General features: G+C 35.8%; 1 protein-coding gene across 1 annotated transcript in view; it reads right to left on the reverse strand.

The window, feature by feature from the left end:
- Positions 1-37: 37 nt before the first annotated feature.
- CEP290 (centrosomal protein 290) overlaps positions 38-17,949 on the reverse strand; it is a 114,531-nt gene continuing 96,619 nt past the window's right edge. Inside the window, exons 44-53 of the mRNA XM_024127396.3 lie at positions 14,711-14,845; positions 13,283-13,369; positions 12,433-12,597; positions 11,786-11,908; positions 9,940-10,112; positions 6,848-6,989; positions 5,624-5,697; positions 4,969-5,063; positions 1,569-1,648; positions 38-603 (exon numbers count right to left, since the gene is read on the reverse strand). Coding sequence (XP_023983164.1) covers positions 370-603; positions 1,569-1,648; positions 4,969-5,063; positions 5,624-5,697; positions 6,848-6,989; positions 9,940-10,112; positions 11,786-11,908; positions 12,433-12,597; positions 13,283-13,369; positions 14,711-14,845 — 1,308 coding nt within the window. The 3' untranslated portion in view covers positions 38-369. The remainder of the gene's footprint in view (positions 604-1,568; positions 1,649-4,968; positions 5,064-5,623; positions 5,698-6,847; positions 6,990-9,939; positions 10,113-11,785; positions 11,909-12,432; positions 12,598-13,282; positions 13,370-14,710; positions 14,846-17,949) is intronic.

Below are 17,949 nucleotides of genomic sequence, written 5' to 3' on the forward strand. Positions count from 1 at the left end.
ATATATATATATATATATACACACAAACACATATATAATTTGAGAATATGTAAGTATATGTAAAACCCCAGTTTTAAATGTTTAAGAAACTTAAAACATTATGAATGTATAGGAATTCACCATAGCTCATTGCCTATTTGACAGATATAACTTATCCTAAAAGTCTTCAAAAATACACTCTTCTAATACGTTGAAATTTTCGTAAATTTTATTCACTAAAAATTCCAATTTAGGTAAAGGTACAAGGTATTGGGAAGGAAATATCATGTAGGTCAGAGACTTGCCTGATTTCCAGATGGAACTTCCAGATGGAATTTTAACTTATAAAGTTAATAAACAGTTAAATAAAACTATAGTTAGAGGTGGCCCTTAGTATATAGGGAAATTAACATGATTTTCCTCCTCTTCATCTTCAAACTGTTCAGACGCAGCAACAGGACTAGTTAATTCAACTCCAAATTGTTCAGAAAGTTTTTTTAACTTCTCTTCTAAGAGAATATTTTTTTTCACTTCTTCTTTGTAATTATACTTCAGATCTTCGATTTCTTCAAAAAATGAAGGATCAAAATTTTCCAGTTCTTTTTTCAGCTTTTTAATTTCCTCCTAATAAGAACATATTATCTTTAAAAGGTATATATAGGAAAAAATACATTCTTTAGGTGTGAACTAAAGAGATTAATTACAAACATGAAAGCCAAAGTAACCTGAATAGTCAAATAAATGGCAGAATTATTTTCTTAACATTTTATTAATAAGGTTTCATTGTACAGTGTAAGTAACTAACTTGTTAACTGTCAAATTATTTGTTCTCTAAGTTATGTCCTGGTCTTGGACTAAAATTTTTCAGCTCTTAAATCAGAGGAGATTTAATCTTTCTCCAAAAGAATATTAAGATACTCTCAGTGAGGCAGTCAAAAAACTTGGCTATTCACAACATTGAAGTTATTTTGGTTAAGATTCTTTGGTTAGGCTTTACTTGTATTTTCTTTACAAATATCTAATTTTCAATGAATAATGGTCACTTATTATAAATATATTTATGATCAGGTAAACTGTTGGGCTTCTGCCTGGCTAAAAGTTAGGCATCTGGTAAAGAAACAATTTAAGCTTTAATGACAGTGTAGAATAGCCAATGATCACTAGTTAATTTTCGTATATATGCTCTTTTGTTCTGTATACAGATTCTTAAAGAGATAAAGCATATCAAATATCTTTCTTTAAGGGAACTATTCCTGAAAAGAATTTCAAAAGGAAATAAAAGACACTGTTCCCAGTGTGGCCCAAAACTTAGGAAAATATTAAAATAATGAGCTATATTTGTGACAATTAAAAATAATTTACTCTTTAATCCTATTTGTCTCAATTTTTTGATGGTTCTGTTTTAATATTTTTTAATACAGTCAGATGAATATAATCAACTTTGTGATATCAAGGTTAAATGTAAGTATAAAATGTGATCCCAGGAATATTTAGGATACATACTTAAAACTCAGAGATGGTGATCATAAAAACAGTTTTCAACAGCTGTTTTCACAAAACATTTATAATACTATAATTAAAATAGTTACCTTCAAATGCTGCTTTTCTAGATCTGAGGTTTTGAGCTGTGTCTCTAGATCTTTGACCTTTTCCTTTAGTTGATCAGGATCTGCCTCCAAAAAAGTGAAAATTAGACTAAGCTTTTCCCACTCTGAATAAGTTCAAGATAAAGAATTTATTTTAGAGGATAAGGAGGAAACTTAGGAAACTAGAGCCTGGAAAATGTTGTCTTTTATGGTTGAAACACTTTTCAGGCTGTTGAATTCTGTATGCTACCTCTATATCAGGTATTATAATTCCATAAGCAGACAAAGAGAAGAGGCATATGTTAGGCGTTTGTTAGAAGTATAGATCCAGGTTGATTTTTTACATGGAAGAAACCATTATTTTCAGAGAAAAATTCTAGAACCAAGAACATTTGTTAGGTGCTAATAGTACAACATTAGAATAAGTAGACTGTTAGGGAAGGGACTACAACCGTAAGGTGGTCAAATGATCCTGTTACCCAACAGCTTTGACTATTCCATGTACTTCAGTATGTATTTACTGTAATTATTGGGTTGGCCAAGAAGTTCGTTTGGGTTTTTCCAATACTATGTGAAAAATGTTCTGGGCAGGATGGGTAACACACAAAGATGAGTAAGTCCTGATATTTTGGTAGGAAAACATAAAAAGCACAAGGGCTTTAATTTATTGATTTCCCCCAGAGTTAACATATCTCTTAATTTTATAATGAGAATCAATGGGCAATAGTATTTTTGCTTTAATTGCCATCTTTGCTAGAAACATACTTTCTTTAAACCGCATATAATGTGTCACGTGGTCATATTTTACATCCATTGAGGGGTAAAATTTTTAAAATAATGCTGAATTTTGAGAAAATAATGGTCAGCAAATACATTTTCATGAATGGGACAGGAAGCATATTCTATTAAGGTGACCTTGGAATGGTCCTCCAATTACGGTAAGTTGGAGACAAATATTTTCCTCATACTTTTCAAAGCTTCCCTCACCTCTGCAGAAAGTACTAATGATTTTTTTACAGGGTTGATTTTTGATCACTGGAATGCTATATTGAGTTGTCTTAATCAGTGGGATGCTATATATTACATAGATTGGTAATGAAATTATGCAGTAAAAGTGATTATTATGTATAGCACTTCCCAAAAGTTAGCTTAATGATCACGTATACTTAAATAGTGCTTTAAAATTTCCAAACGTTTTGGTTTGATTTTGAGCCTTAACAATCTTTGGTAGATATCCTCATTTTTAAATAGAAGATGAGGAAATGAGGGTTCAGAAATTCCCTCTCAGGAAACTGAGGTTTAGAAAGAGAACTTGCCTAACATCAACAGCATTAACTGCTCTTTGGTGCTGTGTCTGGTTTAGTACACCAAGCTGGCTGCTGGAAGAGATGTTATCAAGAGAGGTTTAAGTATGTACTTCTAGTCGCCAAGAGAGGAGGCAGTCTAATGGTCAATAGCAGGAAATGGCAAGGAGCTTTGGAGTTTCACAGATTTAGGCTTCATCCTGCCTCTACCACTTCCTAGCTGCTTTGAATCTGTTTAACACAGGTAGAATGGAGACAGAGGTACTCAAAATTCAGGGCTATAAGAATTAAATTATAAAACGCTTGTAAAGCATTTAGCACAGTGTCTGGAACAACTCATACATTACAGCCTTAATACAAAGCAGCAACAAGACTACTTGGTAGGATATTGAAAAGCTATGTGAAATAGTCAAAAACTGTTCAGATATAAATTAGTATAACCCTTTGGAACAGAATTTGGCATTTTCATAAAAGCTATCAAATACAATATGCATACAAACAATCGATTCTTATTCGCAGTAGTTACGTTCTATAAAGTCAACATGAACAATGAATTAGTGAATACTGAACCACTGCTCTTAGGGAAAATAAACCTACGTACACATACATCTCACATAGATTTCATAATCTTAAATCCTGGAAACAACTCATCCTGGTAGGTTCTATTTTCTTTGTTTTACAGGAGAGAACAAGGTTCAGAAGTATCAAGTGACTCCTGAGGCTGCCCTAATAACAGGCATCAGAGCTGAAATTTAAACCCAGTCCAGCTGGTCCCAGAACCAGAGGTTCCTGCCCTGTGCAGCAGTGCCCGCTGTTGTCTCCTCTGGTCATCCTTGTATGAGAGCTGAAACAATGCAGAGCATCACCTTGCTGAATCTCATCTGGGAAAGTGTGGATCATAGAACTTAAATTTTTCACTGCTCTGTGTGTATGTCTGCAAAAGTACCACACAGTACTGATTTGGGGTTACAAGTAAATTTACTGAGTAGGTGAATATGCAAATACAGAATCTGCAAATAATGAAGATCAACTATTCACTGTGTGTCCACGGATATACATTACATACATATGTGTATATGTGCATACCTATGCACACAGGAACGGGAATGATTAGTAATCACTTCTGAATGCAAATGGAAGAGGGTAGAAGGATAGACATTTTTACTTTGTAAAAGGAAGAAAGGATATAGGCAATGTTTACTTATACACATGTAGTTTTTAAATTAATAACAAGATGAAAGTAACATTTAGAAGAAAATGTTCAAAGGGCTTAAAAGGGCCTGTACTGAGAAACTGGAAGCAACAGACCTAATATTTATTACTTAGCATTGTATCATGGTTAAATCCGTAACATCCAGATGGAGTACAAGGAGAAAGAGACTTGAATACTTGCTACTCAATATTACAGACAACTCAAAGGGCTCAATGGGAAAATTGGGTTTTTTTCTTTTGTTTTTTTTAAAGGGAGGTTGCATTTTTAATTAATTAATTTATTTATTTTTGGCTGTGTTGGGTCTTTGATTCTGTGCGAGGGCTTTCTCTAGTTGTGGCAAGCGGGGGCCACTCTTCATCGCGGTACGCGGGCCTCCCACTATCGCAGCCTCTCTTGTTGTGGAGCACAGGCTCCAGACGCGCAGGCTCAGTAGTTGTGGCTCACGGGCCCAGTTGCTCCGCGGCACGTGGGATCTTCCCAGACCAGGGCTCGAAACCGTGTCCCCTGCATTAGCAGGCAGATTCTCAACCACTGCGCCACCAGGGAAGCCCAAGAATATTGTTTCATGGAAGACAGCTTTAAAAACTTAAATCAAGGATTTGATTTTATAAAAGGAAGACAGTTATCAGAAATCTGTGAACAAACAAGAAAGGCAAACCCTAATCCAAAAACTTGGGTTAGGGCTTCCCTGACGGTGTGGTGGTTGAGAGTCCGCCTGCCGATGCAGGGGACACAGGTTCGTGCCCCGGTCCGGGAAGATCCTACATGCCGCGGAGCGGTTAGGCCCATGAGCCATGGCCACTGAGCCTGCGCGTCCAGAGCCTGTGCTCCACAACGGGAGAGGCCACAACAGTGAGAGGTATATATATATATATATATATACTACCGGGTATGGTGCTTTCAGGTCCATTCTGGTCTTTGTTAACTTCTATCTGATGGATTAATTCTTCTTTTTCTTTTTCCAGCTGACTATTAGCTAATCTAGAACACAATGATAATGTGTTACAAAAAGACAGACATTGCTCCACAAAATACAAGAGCATTTCTTTAATTGTGTGATGTACAGTGCTTAGAACTTGCTGATATTTATAAAGGTAAACATTTGTCCATTTACTCTCCCTGCTGCAATGCTACCATTCTCAGAGATCAAAATCCTTCATGTTCTTAAAATCTGATCTGATGTCATTTTCAAAAGTAGTTTTTCTCTTGCAGGGAGGAGCCTCACAAAAGTACGCTACACAGAGCCTTGGAAGATTTTTTTTCCTCATTTCAATTAACATTTGCCTTTGGAAGCTAAGGTTTAATATATTCTATGCTATTAAGAAAGTTTAAATTACAAACTTGACACCTATATTAAGATCTGATTTACCCTATTTTTTAGCATCCATTATATAAAAGAGTGATTGGCATTAGAAGGATGAAATAAGGCTGAAAAACCTATAAGGCAGCAAGGTTGAAAAATCTTAACTCTCTAGATATAGCAAACGTGGTTATATTAAAAAATAATTTTTAAAAAGTAGTCATATGAACAAATAATATACCTAAGAACTTGAAGCTCCCATTGAAGGCCTTGCTCTGTTTCATCACCTTCAGGAACATGTTTGAGAATCTCAATCTTTGGGCACAATGAAAAGTTAGAAGACAAAGTTTGACATGGAAATACGAGGTTTTATAAAGATACTCTCAATGAAGCATAATTTTAAAAGTTGAGTTTTCAAAAGTTCATATGATCGTACATCTATGGTGACCTATCCACTATTCATTCAACAATTATTTATTGAGGAACTACTGCATGCCAGGCATTGTCCTAGGCACACTGGATACAGCAGTGAAAAAAATAAGCAAAATCCCTTCCTTCATGATCCTGTGGTCCTTACATTTTTAGTGGGGGAAGACAAACAGTGAGCATGTGATGTGACTGGATAACACTTCAAGATGGTGGGAAGGGCTATTAAGAAAAATAACCTAGGGTAAGAGGACAGAGTGATGGAAAGTAGTATAGGTTTGGGAGGGTCTGAGGAGCTTGCATTTAAGCAGAGACATGAAGTGCAGGAGTGAGCTATGAGAATATTTGGGTAAACAGTATTCTAAACAAGGGAAACAAAAGCAAGGCCCAGAAGCTTGAATGAGTTTGGTTTGTCCCAAGGATTGAAAGAATGTCAGCATGGCTAGAGCACTATGTATGAGTGCTGGAGAAAGTAAAGGTGAGGCTAGAGAGGAAACCAGATGCCATACCATGTAGGTCTTTGCAGGCTATGAAAAGAACTTCAGGATTTTGTTCTGGGGTAATGGGAACCACTGGAATATACTAAGGATGGGACTGCTATGATTTGCTTTATACCTTTAAAAGGATTACTTGGCAACTATGTGGAAAATAGGTCAGGGATAGAGAGAAGGTGAAACAAGGCAAGAGCGGAAGCAGGGAGACCAGTTAGGAAATTACTGCTATTCAAGTGTGAGAGAATAGCTTAGACTAGACTGGCAGCGTTGGAGGTGCTGAGACATCATCAGATTTGGGATACATCTGAAATAGAGCTGACAGGATTTAATGAAAAAGACGCGGGGTATGAGTGAAAACAAAGGAGTCTATGATCCATGGTTTTTGACTTAAACAAATAGGTGAATGGTGGGGCCATTCACTTAGATGGTCCTTGTAGGAGAGGAATTAGTCCAGAGTTCATTTTTACCTACATAAGACAATGCCAAGGGGTGGTTTGAAATATGATGCATTATTTTATCACATAAAGAAAAATGACATTACTTGCCTGTTGCTCAAGGTCTTCCGTGTATTTCTTAACTTTTTGTTCCCTCTCTGTTGCTTGTCTTACAAGCTGTTTAAGATCAGTAAGGCTTTTAGTTTTTTTGGCAATATCAGTTTCCAATTCTTTCAACTTGGTTTCATACATTCTAAAAGTATAAAGGAAAAAAAATGGTGTAGACATGGAAAATAATTTCTCTCATTGATTTAAAAGCTAGTTCAAGTTACTGCACTAAAAATAATATTATACTGTTTCTTCTAGTCAAATCTTTTCCTACATATTTACTTAGCATTAGGTGACAGCAAGGGATAAGTACCCCTAATTAACAGACAGGCCAATTAAACAGAGGATTTAGATGTTTCCCAAAGTTATAACAAGGATGGAGCCTGAATTTTACCACTGTCAAAGATTAAAATCAATACCTTTTTCAATCACAAAACAAAGAAATAGAAATTAAATTCATATCAAATTCTGTATTATTGAATATTCTTAGGAATATACTTAGAGATAACAAACTAAAGCATTTAATACACACACACACACACACACACACACACACACACACACACACACACACACACACACACGTAGGAGGTATCCAGGTAGAGCAAAACCAAAAGAACACTGCTGGGAGAGGGAAAAGAATGTGTAAAAGCAGGGGTAAGAAAAATGGCATAAGATGCGGGAGGGATGAAGCTTGTAAAAATCTAAATAGATTTGTAAATTTTCAAGAAATGATCAATAGTTCAAAAAAAAAAATCCAGACTCCAAAAGAAACTTCTAAAACACTGAGCCAAAATGGTTTTACAAACCCATCATACCACCTTAAAGGAGAAAATGCTTATAACATTCAAATTTTTCCAGAGAAAAGAAAAGAAGGAACACTTTGGCAACAAAATCAGGTAAAGACAGGATAAGGAAGGAAAATTATTATCAAAGAGATTGTGATAAACCTTAGGAACCTAGATTAGAGGCAACGTTCTTAACCTGACAAAAGCTATCAAAGTGGTGAAATATCTGAAGCTCACTCCGTCATTCAATTCCCAGCTCTAAATGCCACCCAGTCAGAGAGGCCTTCTCTGACCACCCTATCTAAAACAGCTCCTGCATCACCCCAGCCTGTCTCAGCAGTCAGTACTATAAAGCTGGATGTGGAATAGATGTTATTAGTTTGCTGAGTAAATAACAGAGCAACTATAAAGATGTCAGCATGAGCATAATGGTTAATGGGTACCAAAAGATTATCTCCAAACCACTTTAACGAACTGGGTGTCTAATCCCATCTGCAGACTTTAGCAGTTTTTTTGGTGGACTTAGGGAGGCTTGAGGCCAAAGATCAGAATTAGCCTTCCGTCAAGTGGATTCTACTAGGACTTAGTTTTTTTTTAAGTGCTTACTGAAGGCCTACTCTATGCTCAGTTATCTGTACAGTTCTCAGATGAAAAACACATAAATGATCTAAAGGGCAAAGTCATCTTCAGTTATGGTTAAATCTCATCACCCCTTCAAATATTTATAAACTTTATAAACCCTTTTCACATTAATAATCTTTTCTGCAGCCTCAAAGAGCCCTTTTTTAGAAAAGAAGAGGACAGGGATTATCATTTCCACAGCTTAAAAAAAACTTAAACTCACAGAAGAACTATAATTTACTTAAGGGCATAGTGAGAAATAGGTATTTCTAAGCCCTGGAAGCTACCTGGCTCTCTGAAGGAACCTAGTCAAAGCAGGCCTTTTAGAACTACATCTAACATAAAGCAGAGGCTGGCATGCAGCAGGTACTGAGGAAATACCTGCTGGATAAATACATCTCGAAGCAACTCAAAATTCTTTGAGTCCATGTGTGATTGTAGAAGGAAATAGAGGACCAACCAAGAAATCAACTGATAGGGTTGCTGGTTGAGAGCCTCTGCTGGAGTCCAAGCAGGCAAAAGAAGACCCCTTCTCCCCTTTATACTATCACACATATTTCATTTAGCCCTCACACTAGCCCTCTGAGAGAATTAAGAAACAGTTATGGGGGAAGAGTAGATTCTCAGTACTCTCAGTATGATGTTGGGACAGGAACCAAGGACCCTTCTCCAAGACTGCCTGGCCACCTGGGCCTTCTAATCTACCTGCAAAACCTTTCTCTTTTCTCCTTAGACTTGTCTGACAGGGGCAAGTGAGTGCAATAGGCCCACTCTGGGACCTGCTGTAGCCTCACAGTGCTAAGATTCCCATCCCAGCTGTAGTGATGGTGACTGCCAATCCACATCAAGTCCATTCTAAACAGCAGGCAGATATCCAAGGGCATACTGAGATGCACAGACAGAAGGAACTCTAGGAATATGCTAAAATAAAGATGGGTTTGCCTTCTGAAATGGGGCCAGTAGATGTCAAGAACACCACTTCGTACGGGATGACTTTATTGGGAAAGGACATGCGCAGGATCTCACTGGTCTCTGGCTTCTACATATACTCCTTGAAGCAGCTGTTTAACGTTGGAAGTGAGAATGACACCAAAGCCTTTTACTGACTCATCAGAGTTATGATGAACCACCTCTGGTGATGGTGACAATGAACATATGAATGTTTACTAGCGAATTCCTATCACCTCTTTCATAGCCACAAAGTTGATGTGACAGGCAGGAATTGCACATACTTGCAGAAAAGGCTCAAGGGATGGGACAAAATCAAGTGCCAGAAAGCAGAGGCCAGTAAGATACTAAAACTATTTGCTGAATTCATCTGTTGAGGCTATTTGAAGAGCAAGATGCCCAGAACATAACTCCAAAATTGCAGTTGTAGCTGGAGAAAAGCAGCACCCAGGAGAAGCTGAGCATCATCAGTCCAGGCTCATGGCTGACAGCAGCTTTGCGACGCCCAGCCAGCTCCAACACCCTTAGCCCAGCCCCAGCTCTCCTCTGTCCCATGCCGACACCCCAATTAGTTAAATATTTTAAGGAAGAAAAAGTGAGGATCATGTTAAAACAAACAACCAAACAGTTCTCCACGAAAGAACTAAGTGAATCAGGATACTGTCATATTCTTTAAAAACAATAATGGCAGAATTAGAGCTCATTAAACTGTGCAAATTTTAAACTGTTTGTTCCTACCTTGTAACAACAATTGATTTCCATCTCTTGCTGTCAGCACCTTCAAGCTGTGGACCTCTACTTTCTGCCAACTGTAATCTCTTACCAGTCTCTTCTAGTTGAACTGTCATCTTCTCATTTAATATCTCCAAATTATTCTTAGCTATCCGTAATTTTTCTGCAGCTTCAGTTTCCTATCATTAAAAGCTAATTAGTATATTATGCCAAAATGTAATACTGTTCTCATGGATATAGTATATTCAAAATTATCAATCACTACAAACTAGAAAGAAAATAACCTGGAGTTCTAAATGCTGATTAAAATTCCAATAAAAATCCAATGTTTCTTTTACTCTAAAATAGCAATATGGTAATGATAACTAGAACAGATCATGTGATCATGTAAATGAGGTTAGAAAAATACATTTACAATATTTTACTCTAGTGGTTACTTTAAATTTGTCATATTTGTTTGTCTGTAATAGTTAGAGAAAATGGGATAGTTTATGTCTTTAGATTTTTAAAAGATGTTTTGAATTTTTAATACCCAAGAGACATAACTATAAGTATAAACTATGTGTAAGTACCACAGATTATTTCCACTATTAAACATCCACATTCACAGCACAGTATCACTCTGGCCTCACAATACATTCACATACCACTGTAACTAGTTTAAAAATATTTATTGCAATTTATTCAGTGGATCATCCATATAAATTACACCTATTTGTCTGGGGCAAGGAATATATTTTGCCACTTAAATAGAAAGGAATCTTACTGTTTAACAAAATAGTTTCATATACTCTTTATTGCACATCAAGCATTATTCTAAGACATGTGCATAAATATTAACTCATTTAAACCCTGCAGCAGCTCTGTGAAATAGATATACACAACATTCCCAGTTTTATAGATGAGGAAATTGAGAGGAGAGGGAATAGTAGATTCCCCTAGTTCCCACAGTTAAGAAGTAATAAAGCGGGCTTCCCTGGTTGCGCAGTGATTAAGAATCCGCCTGCCAATGCAGGAGACATGGGTTCAAGCCCTGGTCCGGGAAGATCCCACATGCCGCGGAGCAACTAAGCCCGTGAGCCACAACTACTGAGCCTGCGCTCTAGAGCCCACGAGCCACAACTACTGAGCCCACACGCCACATCTACTGAAGCCCACGCACTCTAGAGCCTGTGCTCTGCAACAAGAGAAGCCACCGCAATGAGAAGCCCACACACCACAATGAAGAATAGCCCCCGCTCGCTGCAACTAGAGAAAGCCCGTGCACAGCAACAAAGACTGAACACAGCCAAAAATAATAAATAAGTAAAAATAAGTAAATTTGTTTAAAAAAAAAAGAAGTAATAAAGCTAGGATTTGAATCCTGGCTATGTGGCTTCTACATTATACTGCCTGTGAATTTATTAATTTTTTATTTTCAATGTTCCTCATAGTGGGTGGGCATAAAAACACAATTCCTGGATGAACTGGGAGATTGGGATTGACATGTATACACTAATATGTATAAAATAGATAACTAATGAGAACCTTCTGTATAGCACAGGGAACTCTACTCAGTGCTCTGTGGTGACCTAAATGGGAAGGAAATCCAAAAAAGAGGGGATATATGTACACATATAGCTGCTTCACTTCGCTGTACAGCAGAAATTAACACGACATTGTAAAGCAACTATACCCCAATTAAAAAATAAATAAGTAAATAAAAATAAAACAAAACAAAAAACAACACAATTCCTAAATCTCTTAATACCTACACTGAGTAGATACTCTAATCAAGTTTTTCATTCCATTTTCCCAAAATGTAGCAGTTAATCAACATAAAAATAAGTATAGTCAATAATGAAAGCCATACTTTTTTAAGTTCTTTACGGAGCCTTTCATTTTCAGCAACAATTTTCTCTGTGCCTTTGGTCTTGGATTCATAGTGCATGCTCAACTGACGTCCAAGATGAACTTTGAGTTTTTCTAATTCAGCCTAGTAATTAAAAAAACTCTACATTATCAAAACAAGGAAATAAACGATCTTGTAAACTCATAAAAACTTAGTTTAACGTGGTTTTAGAGACCATATTTGATATAATTAGAATAAATTCTTCCCTTTAATACAGGTCATCTAGAGCAGAGGTTCCCAGTCTTGGCTTAGAATGAGCTGATGACTTTAAAAAAGAATCACAATGCCAATGGTAGGACCAATCCCAAAATAATCTGATCAATCTCAAGATTGGGGGCTTAGGCAGCTGTATTTTTGAAAATAGATACAGTTAATTATTTTATGCTGCCAAAGTGAGAAGCAATGGTCTGGAAATAATAAGATGACCAAGTGGTGCTACTCTTAACTACTCTTAGCCTTGTCTCCAACATTTTTTTTTCTGTATGTGTAAAATATCTACTGCATCCATTAAAGCCACTTTATACACTATATATTAAATTGTCCTTAAAAATTAATAAAAATTATATCAGTAAAACATTCTGTACAAATGACCACATTAAAAATATTACCTTCAATTTTTCGTTTTCCATTTCAATATTAGCCATTTTTTCACTGGTTAATATTCCTGATGCTTTTTTCAGCTGTTCATTTTCCCTTTGGACTTTTTCGACTACTTTTTTCATTAAACCAATGGTTTTTTCTAGTTCTGGGATTGTCTTTCCACTTCTACCAGACTAGGAAAAAATGTTAACTTTTTATTTAATCAAATATTTTAGAGAGTATAACATAAAGTACCAAGAATATAAGAGGTTTATTATTAAACTCATTGTTGATTCCTAACATTTGAAGCCAAGGCTTGTACGACTTCAACTCGTTATAATAACCCTGTGAAAGAGGAATTATCCTTACTTTGCATACAAGAAAATCAAGATTCAGAGAATTTGATATTCCTAAAGTCATGCAACTAATAAGTAACAGCTTAAACCCTGGTATACTGGAAAGAACATTAGTATAGTAGCATTATAACTAGGAAGCTGCCATGGATATCATAAAAAATAATTATAAAATGTTAGAATCAGACCAAGGAGCAGTTAGTAGTTACCTCAGTGAACAGATGGAAGATTCCTGGAAGTTAAATGTTTTCAAGGTGTAGAGGGATATGCAAAGAAAAAAGAGATGGTATAGAGTCCAAGTGGAATGAAAAGCATGTAAGATGAGACAGATGATAAAATACATTAACTTGAAACAGAGAGAAAGCTTAATGATGTTTTACATTATAGATGCAGCAGAATAAAACTGAAACTAGAGGCACTAGTAAAGGCATATCAATACTGTTATGACATATCCAAACTTTTTTTTTCATTTCCAGCTTATCACTTCTGAAGCCAAAACAAACATGGCATACTCTCACATACTCACCCCTCTAACATGGCCAAGTTTCCTCTCTACTTCTGCTTTTTCTTTCTTAAGAAATTCACACATTTCCTTCAAATCTCTTACTTGATTCTAGAAGGTTAAAGAAAACATGTAACAATTTAACATAGCTATAGCCATTGAAAAGGAAAGGCAAACAATTCATCTGAACTATCAGTCTCTTCAACTGTATAGCTGAATTAAACAAGTGGGTCTTTATACCAATGAGGAGGATTTTGAACCATGACATATGCTGAATTAATACAACAGCATTTTGTATATGAATTTCAAGAAATATTTCCTGCATTACTGCCTTAGTATACAATATAAATTTGAGTTTAGAACTCCTGATTTCAACTCTCCCATAGATTACAGTACAGAGAAAGAGACAACTGATCTTCTGACACTGGTTCTAAGTGTAAAAATCAGAATGAGAAGCAGGATATAGCTTAATTATACCATTACCTGTGGAATTAACAGATTGCTGATATTCTAAGTTAAAAAACACAAATGAAACAGTCAGTCAGTCAAGAGCAAAGGACTCCCTTAAATAGGATAAGATTTGGAAAACCAAAAATAAACTTATTATAAACATCAAAATAAAGTAAAATTTCTAAAAGAGACAATTATCCTAAAATATTTTAAAGACTTTATATTTTTAGAGCTATCCTAATATTTTAAAGTGTGACAACTGATAATTAAATACACCAACCATCATCTTGCCACACACATGACATTTGAACTTGCTATTTCTGTTGCCTGGAACTCTTTTTCTAGTATCTGTATGACCTACGTCCTTACCTGTCTCCTAGCTCTCTGCTAAAATATCACTTCATTAAGGAAGCCTCCCCTTACTACCCTATTTTAAAGAGCAATCCCATATTCAGTTGACCCTTGAACAATGTGGAGGTATAACTTATAGTTGGTCCTCTATATCTGCAGTTCCTTTGCATCCGTGGGTTCAACCAACCACGGATCAGGTAGTACAGTAGTATTTACTACTGAAAAATATCCCCATATAAGTGGACCCTCGCAGTTCAAAGGTCAGCTATACCCCTATGCAACACACATACACACACACGCACCCTTCACACTAACTGTGCTTTTTTTCTTCTTAGCACTTTAACATCAGCTGACATACTACATATTGACTTGCTTACCTATTATGAGCCTTCCCTTACTGGAATGTAAGCTCTACAAGTGCAAGAATTTTTTTGATTGCTGTTTACCAGCACCTAGAAGAGTACCTGACACAAAAAAAGGCCCTCAACAAATAACTGTTAAATGAGCAAATATAGAAAGTATAACACCACCATGATATTTTATGAATATGAGTTTCCGACTTCTTCATAAGCTAACATGGTAAACATAACAATTAAGTAGGGAGAAAAAGGCATTAGATTTCCTAACTACAATAAAGAATATTAAATTTACCTTTAATCTTGGCAAATCTTTATTTGCTTGTTCAAGCTGAAATTTTAATTCAATATTTTCAGATGACAACTTCAAGTTTTCCCTCTGGAGCTCCTGTTCTCTTTGATAATGATCATCCGACTCTATTCCTGAAGTCTTCAGGAAAATGAAGTTAGGAATATTTTTAAGGTGTAACAAATAAAAGCTATGTAAGACACACTGGATAAGAGAACACTATGTTGAAAGGGAACATTTTTCCTCAAAGGAATGAGAAAATTGGAGAGCTCTAGAGAAAACAACCATAAACGAACAAACTCACATGAGAAAAGGTAATCAGTCTGCTGTAATTAATATAAAGCAAAGTCAGTATGATTTAATAATGTCCACACATATAATGCCTCCATATATGCTCTCATAATGACTAAACGAATTTGTGGTGGTCCTTCCAGTCCAAAAATAAAGTACTGTTACCTGTTACAGATTGTCTCATGCCCCAACCCCCACCCAGCCCCAAATTCATATGTGAAGTCCTAACTCTCAGTACCTCAGAATGACCTTATTTGAGGATAGGGCCTTTTCAGAGATAACTAAGTTAAAACAGGGTCATTAGGGTGGGCCTTAATCCAACAAGGTCTGATGTTCTTATACCAAAGGGAAATGTGGACATACAGACATACACAGAAGGGAGACACTGTAGAGACGGGGAGAAGCTAGCCATCTATGAGCCAAGGAGAGAGGCCCGGAACAGATCCTTCCCCCACGGCCTAAAGAAGCAATCAACTCTGCCGATACCTTGATTTTGGACTTCCGGCTTTCAGAAGTGAGAGAATACATTTCTGTTGTTTAAGCCATCAACTCCGTGGTGTTTTGTTATGGTGGCCCTAGCAAACAAATCTACAAGCCTACAAAAAGTGCCTCAATTCCTCCTCATTTAGAAAGCTATTCATCATTCCTTGAGCTAAAGTAATCACTCCCTCCTCTGAAATCCAGTAACACTTTATTTGCATTTCTTTTGGCATGAATCCACCTTGGGTTATTATTTATGCTCATTTTCAGTTCTCATTCTAAGCTATAGATTATTTGAAAGAGAAATCTGTGCTTGGTTACCTTTTCCTATAAAGTGGTTAGAATACCCCTTACCCTCATAAACTTGTTAAGAGCATTATATGAGATAATTTTGTGAAAGCACTCAGAACAGCTTTAGTTTTTTCTCCCCCATTCCATTCTCTATTGGCTTGATCGACGATCAACTCAATAACTCCACAGACATTATGATGATTATCATATTATTATATTATTTATACATTACACATTACATTATTATTATTAAAGTATAATATTCTATAAATACATTTATTACGCATGGCTCTGTAATCTTTTTAATTAGCAGTAGGTTAAATACATTCTGACATATTCACCATTAGGTTAAAAAAAAAAGTGAAAAACAGAAAAAGTTTTCTTAGGTAAAATGCAGTAAAAGTAAAGAAATTAGAAAATAGGATACAGAAATGTAAAGAAATTCTGGGCTGACCTTTGATTCTGACCTGAGGGCATACAACACAACACTGGCAGAAACACTGCATGTATCTACCTGATTCCTAACTGTTTGAGGGAACGTGTGTGCATATGAACATATATAGTGGCAAGAAAAAGAAGACAGACATATTTCATGGTGTCAGTAAACTATAGCAATATGTTCCTACTTATTCTGTCAGATAACCCAAGTATACATTCTGATTCTACTACTATTAAGGTTAACACTAGGCAAATCATGCCACCTGCAAGGTCCTCTGTTTTTGCATCTTACAAATGAAGGCACTAGACAGGATGATTTTTAAGGTCTCTTCAGACATGGAAATCTATAGTTCCCTATCCCTGAGCTCTTCTGTCTCCCTCACTTCATCTCTTCAGTCTATGATAGCTATTTAATAAATGATAATAAGTACCCCTAACTGATAGATATAAAATATACTAAATTTCATTCACAGAAGAGAATAATTCTATCTGATGATATTACATGAACTGCTGAATTTTTTCAACAGTTCTCCTCACTAAAATATGGATGCAATTCTTTGTGTAAGTGAATGTGGATCATTTTTTTCCTCCTATTCTCAGAAAACAAAACTAAAAGTATTAGTTGAGATTGTCCAAATTTTTGGAAAATAAATTCTAATGAAACTTCTATAAAAGTAAAATAAATAAAATTCTTGTATAATGAATTTTGGGGGGACTTCCAAATTGTTCTATAGAAGAAGAATCCTGTTAAAAGGTATACACTGCCAAAAGTCAAATTCTTAGTGGATGAGAGTTAGTGATAACACAGAGTGGAAGTCTCAAATTCTCAATTACTTATTATCAAGTGAAAAAAAAAAGCATTATGTACCTGGATAAGGAAACGAAATAAGAATTAAGACATTTTCATCCATTTTCTCTTAATTTAAATGTCTGATTTAATGAGAATGAGGACTTAGGTGACTGGAATATCTGAAGTGGAAAGGAATGAATGAATGAATGAATGCTATTTGATTTCAACTGGCAACAAACTTCTTATTCCGTTGAATAAACTGACCAAAAGTAGTGTGTGTATGTAGAAAGTTCATAAACTGTAGAATCAGACCTCCATTTAAATCCTGGTTCTGCATCTTCTTGATCACTAGAAATGTTACTTATTCTCCAAGCTTCCCACATAAAGTAGAAATAATTCTCTGCGGAGTATTGTGAAAACTATACCTAGGCAATACATGTAAGCTTCCTTTTCTCATTATAAAAAAAAGTATCTGTTACAATACAAGGCAAAAAGACCATCAAAGGAACTTGCTATATATGTTACAATGTTACACAGCATCATAACAGATTTTTACTGATATTATTCATTGTAGTGAAATTTTACTTGCAGTGAGATTTTACAGCATGCTGAAGTAGGAATTTCTAAGGCAAAACGAACTCATCTAAAGTGCCTTATTTTTGTTATTCTGTTATCTAATCTAATACTTGGTAAAACAGTGAGTACTAATGGTAATACCAATACCAATGGTAAAACAGTGAGTACGAAAATGAATCGGGAAATGTACAACCACTACGTTTTTGTAGGAACTAGTCAAATATTAGGGTTTAAGGAGAAGTTTATTAACAATTAATAGTCTTTACAAATCCTACACAATTTGTTTCCATTTGCACCATATACGTATACCACTTGCTAAGAGAAAACTCAGCCAAGAGAGAAATAAAGGACTGCCATGTACTCAAACCTGGGACGCTTC

Source organism: Physeter macrocephalus, chromosome 6 (genome assembly GCF_002837175.3).
Source record: "Physeter macrocephalus isolate SW-GA chromosome 6, ASM283717v5, whole genome shotgun sequence".
Classification (NCBI taxonomy): Eukaryota; Metazoa; Chordata; class Mammalia; order Artiodactyla; family Physeteridae; genus Physeter; species Physeter macrocephalus.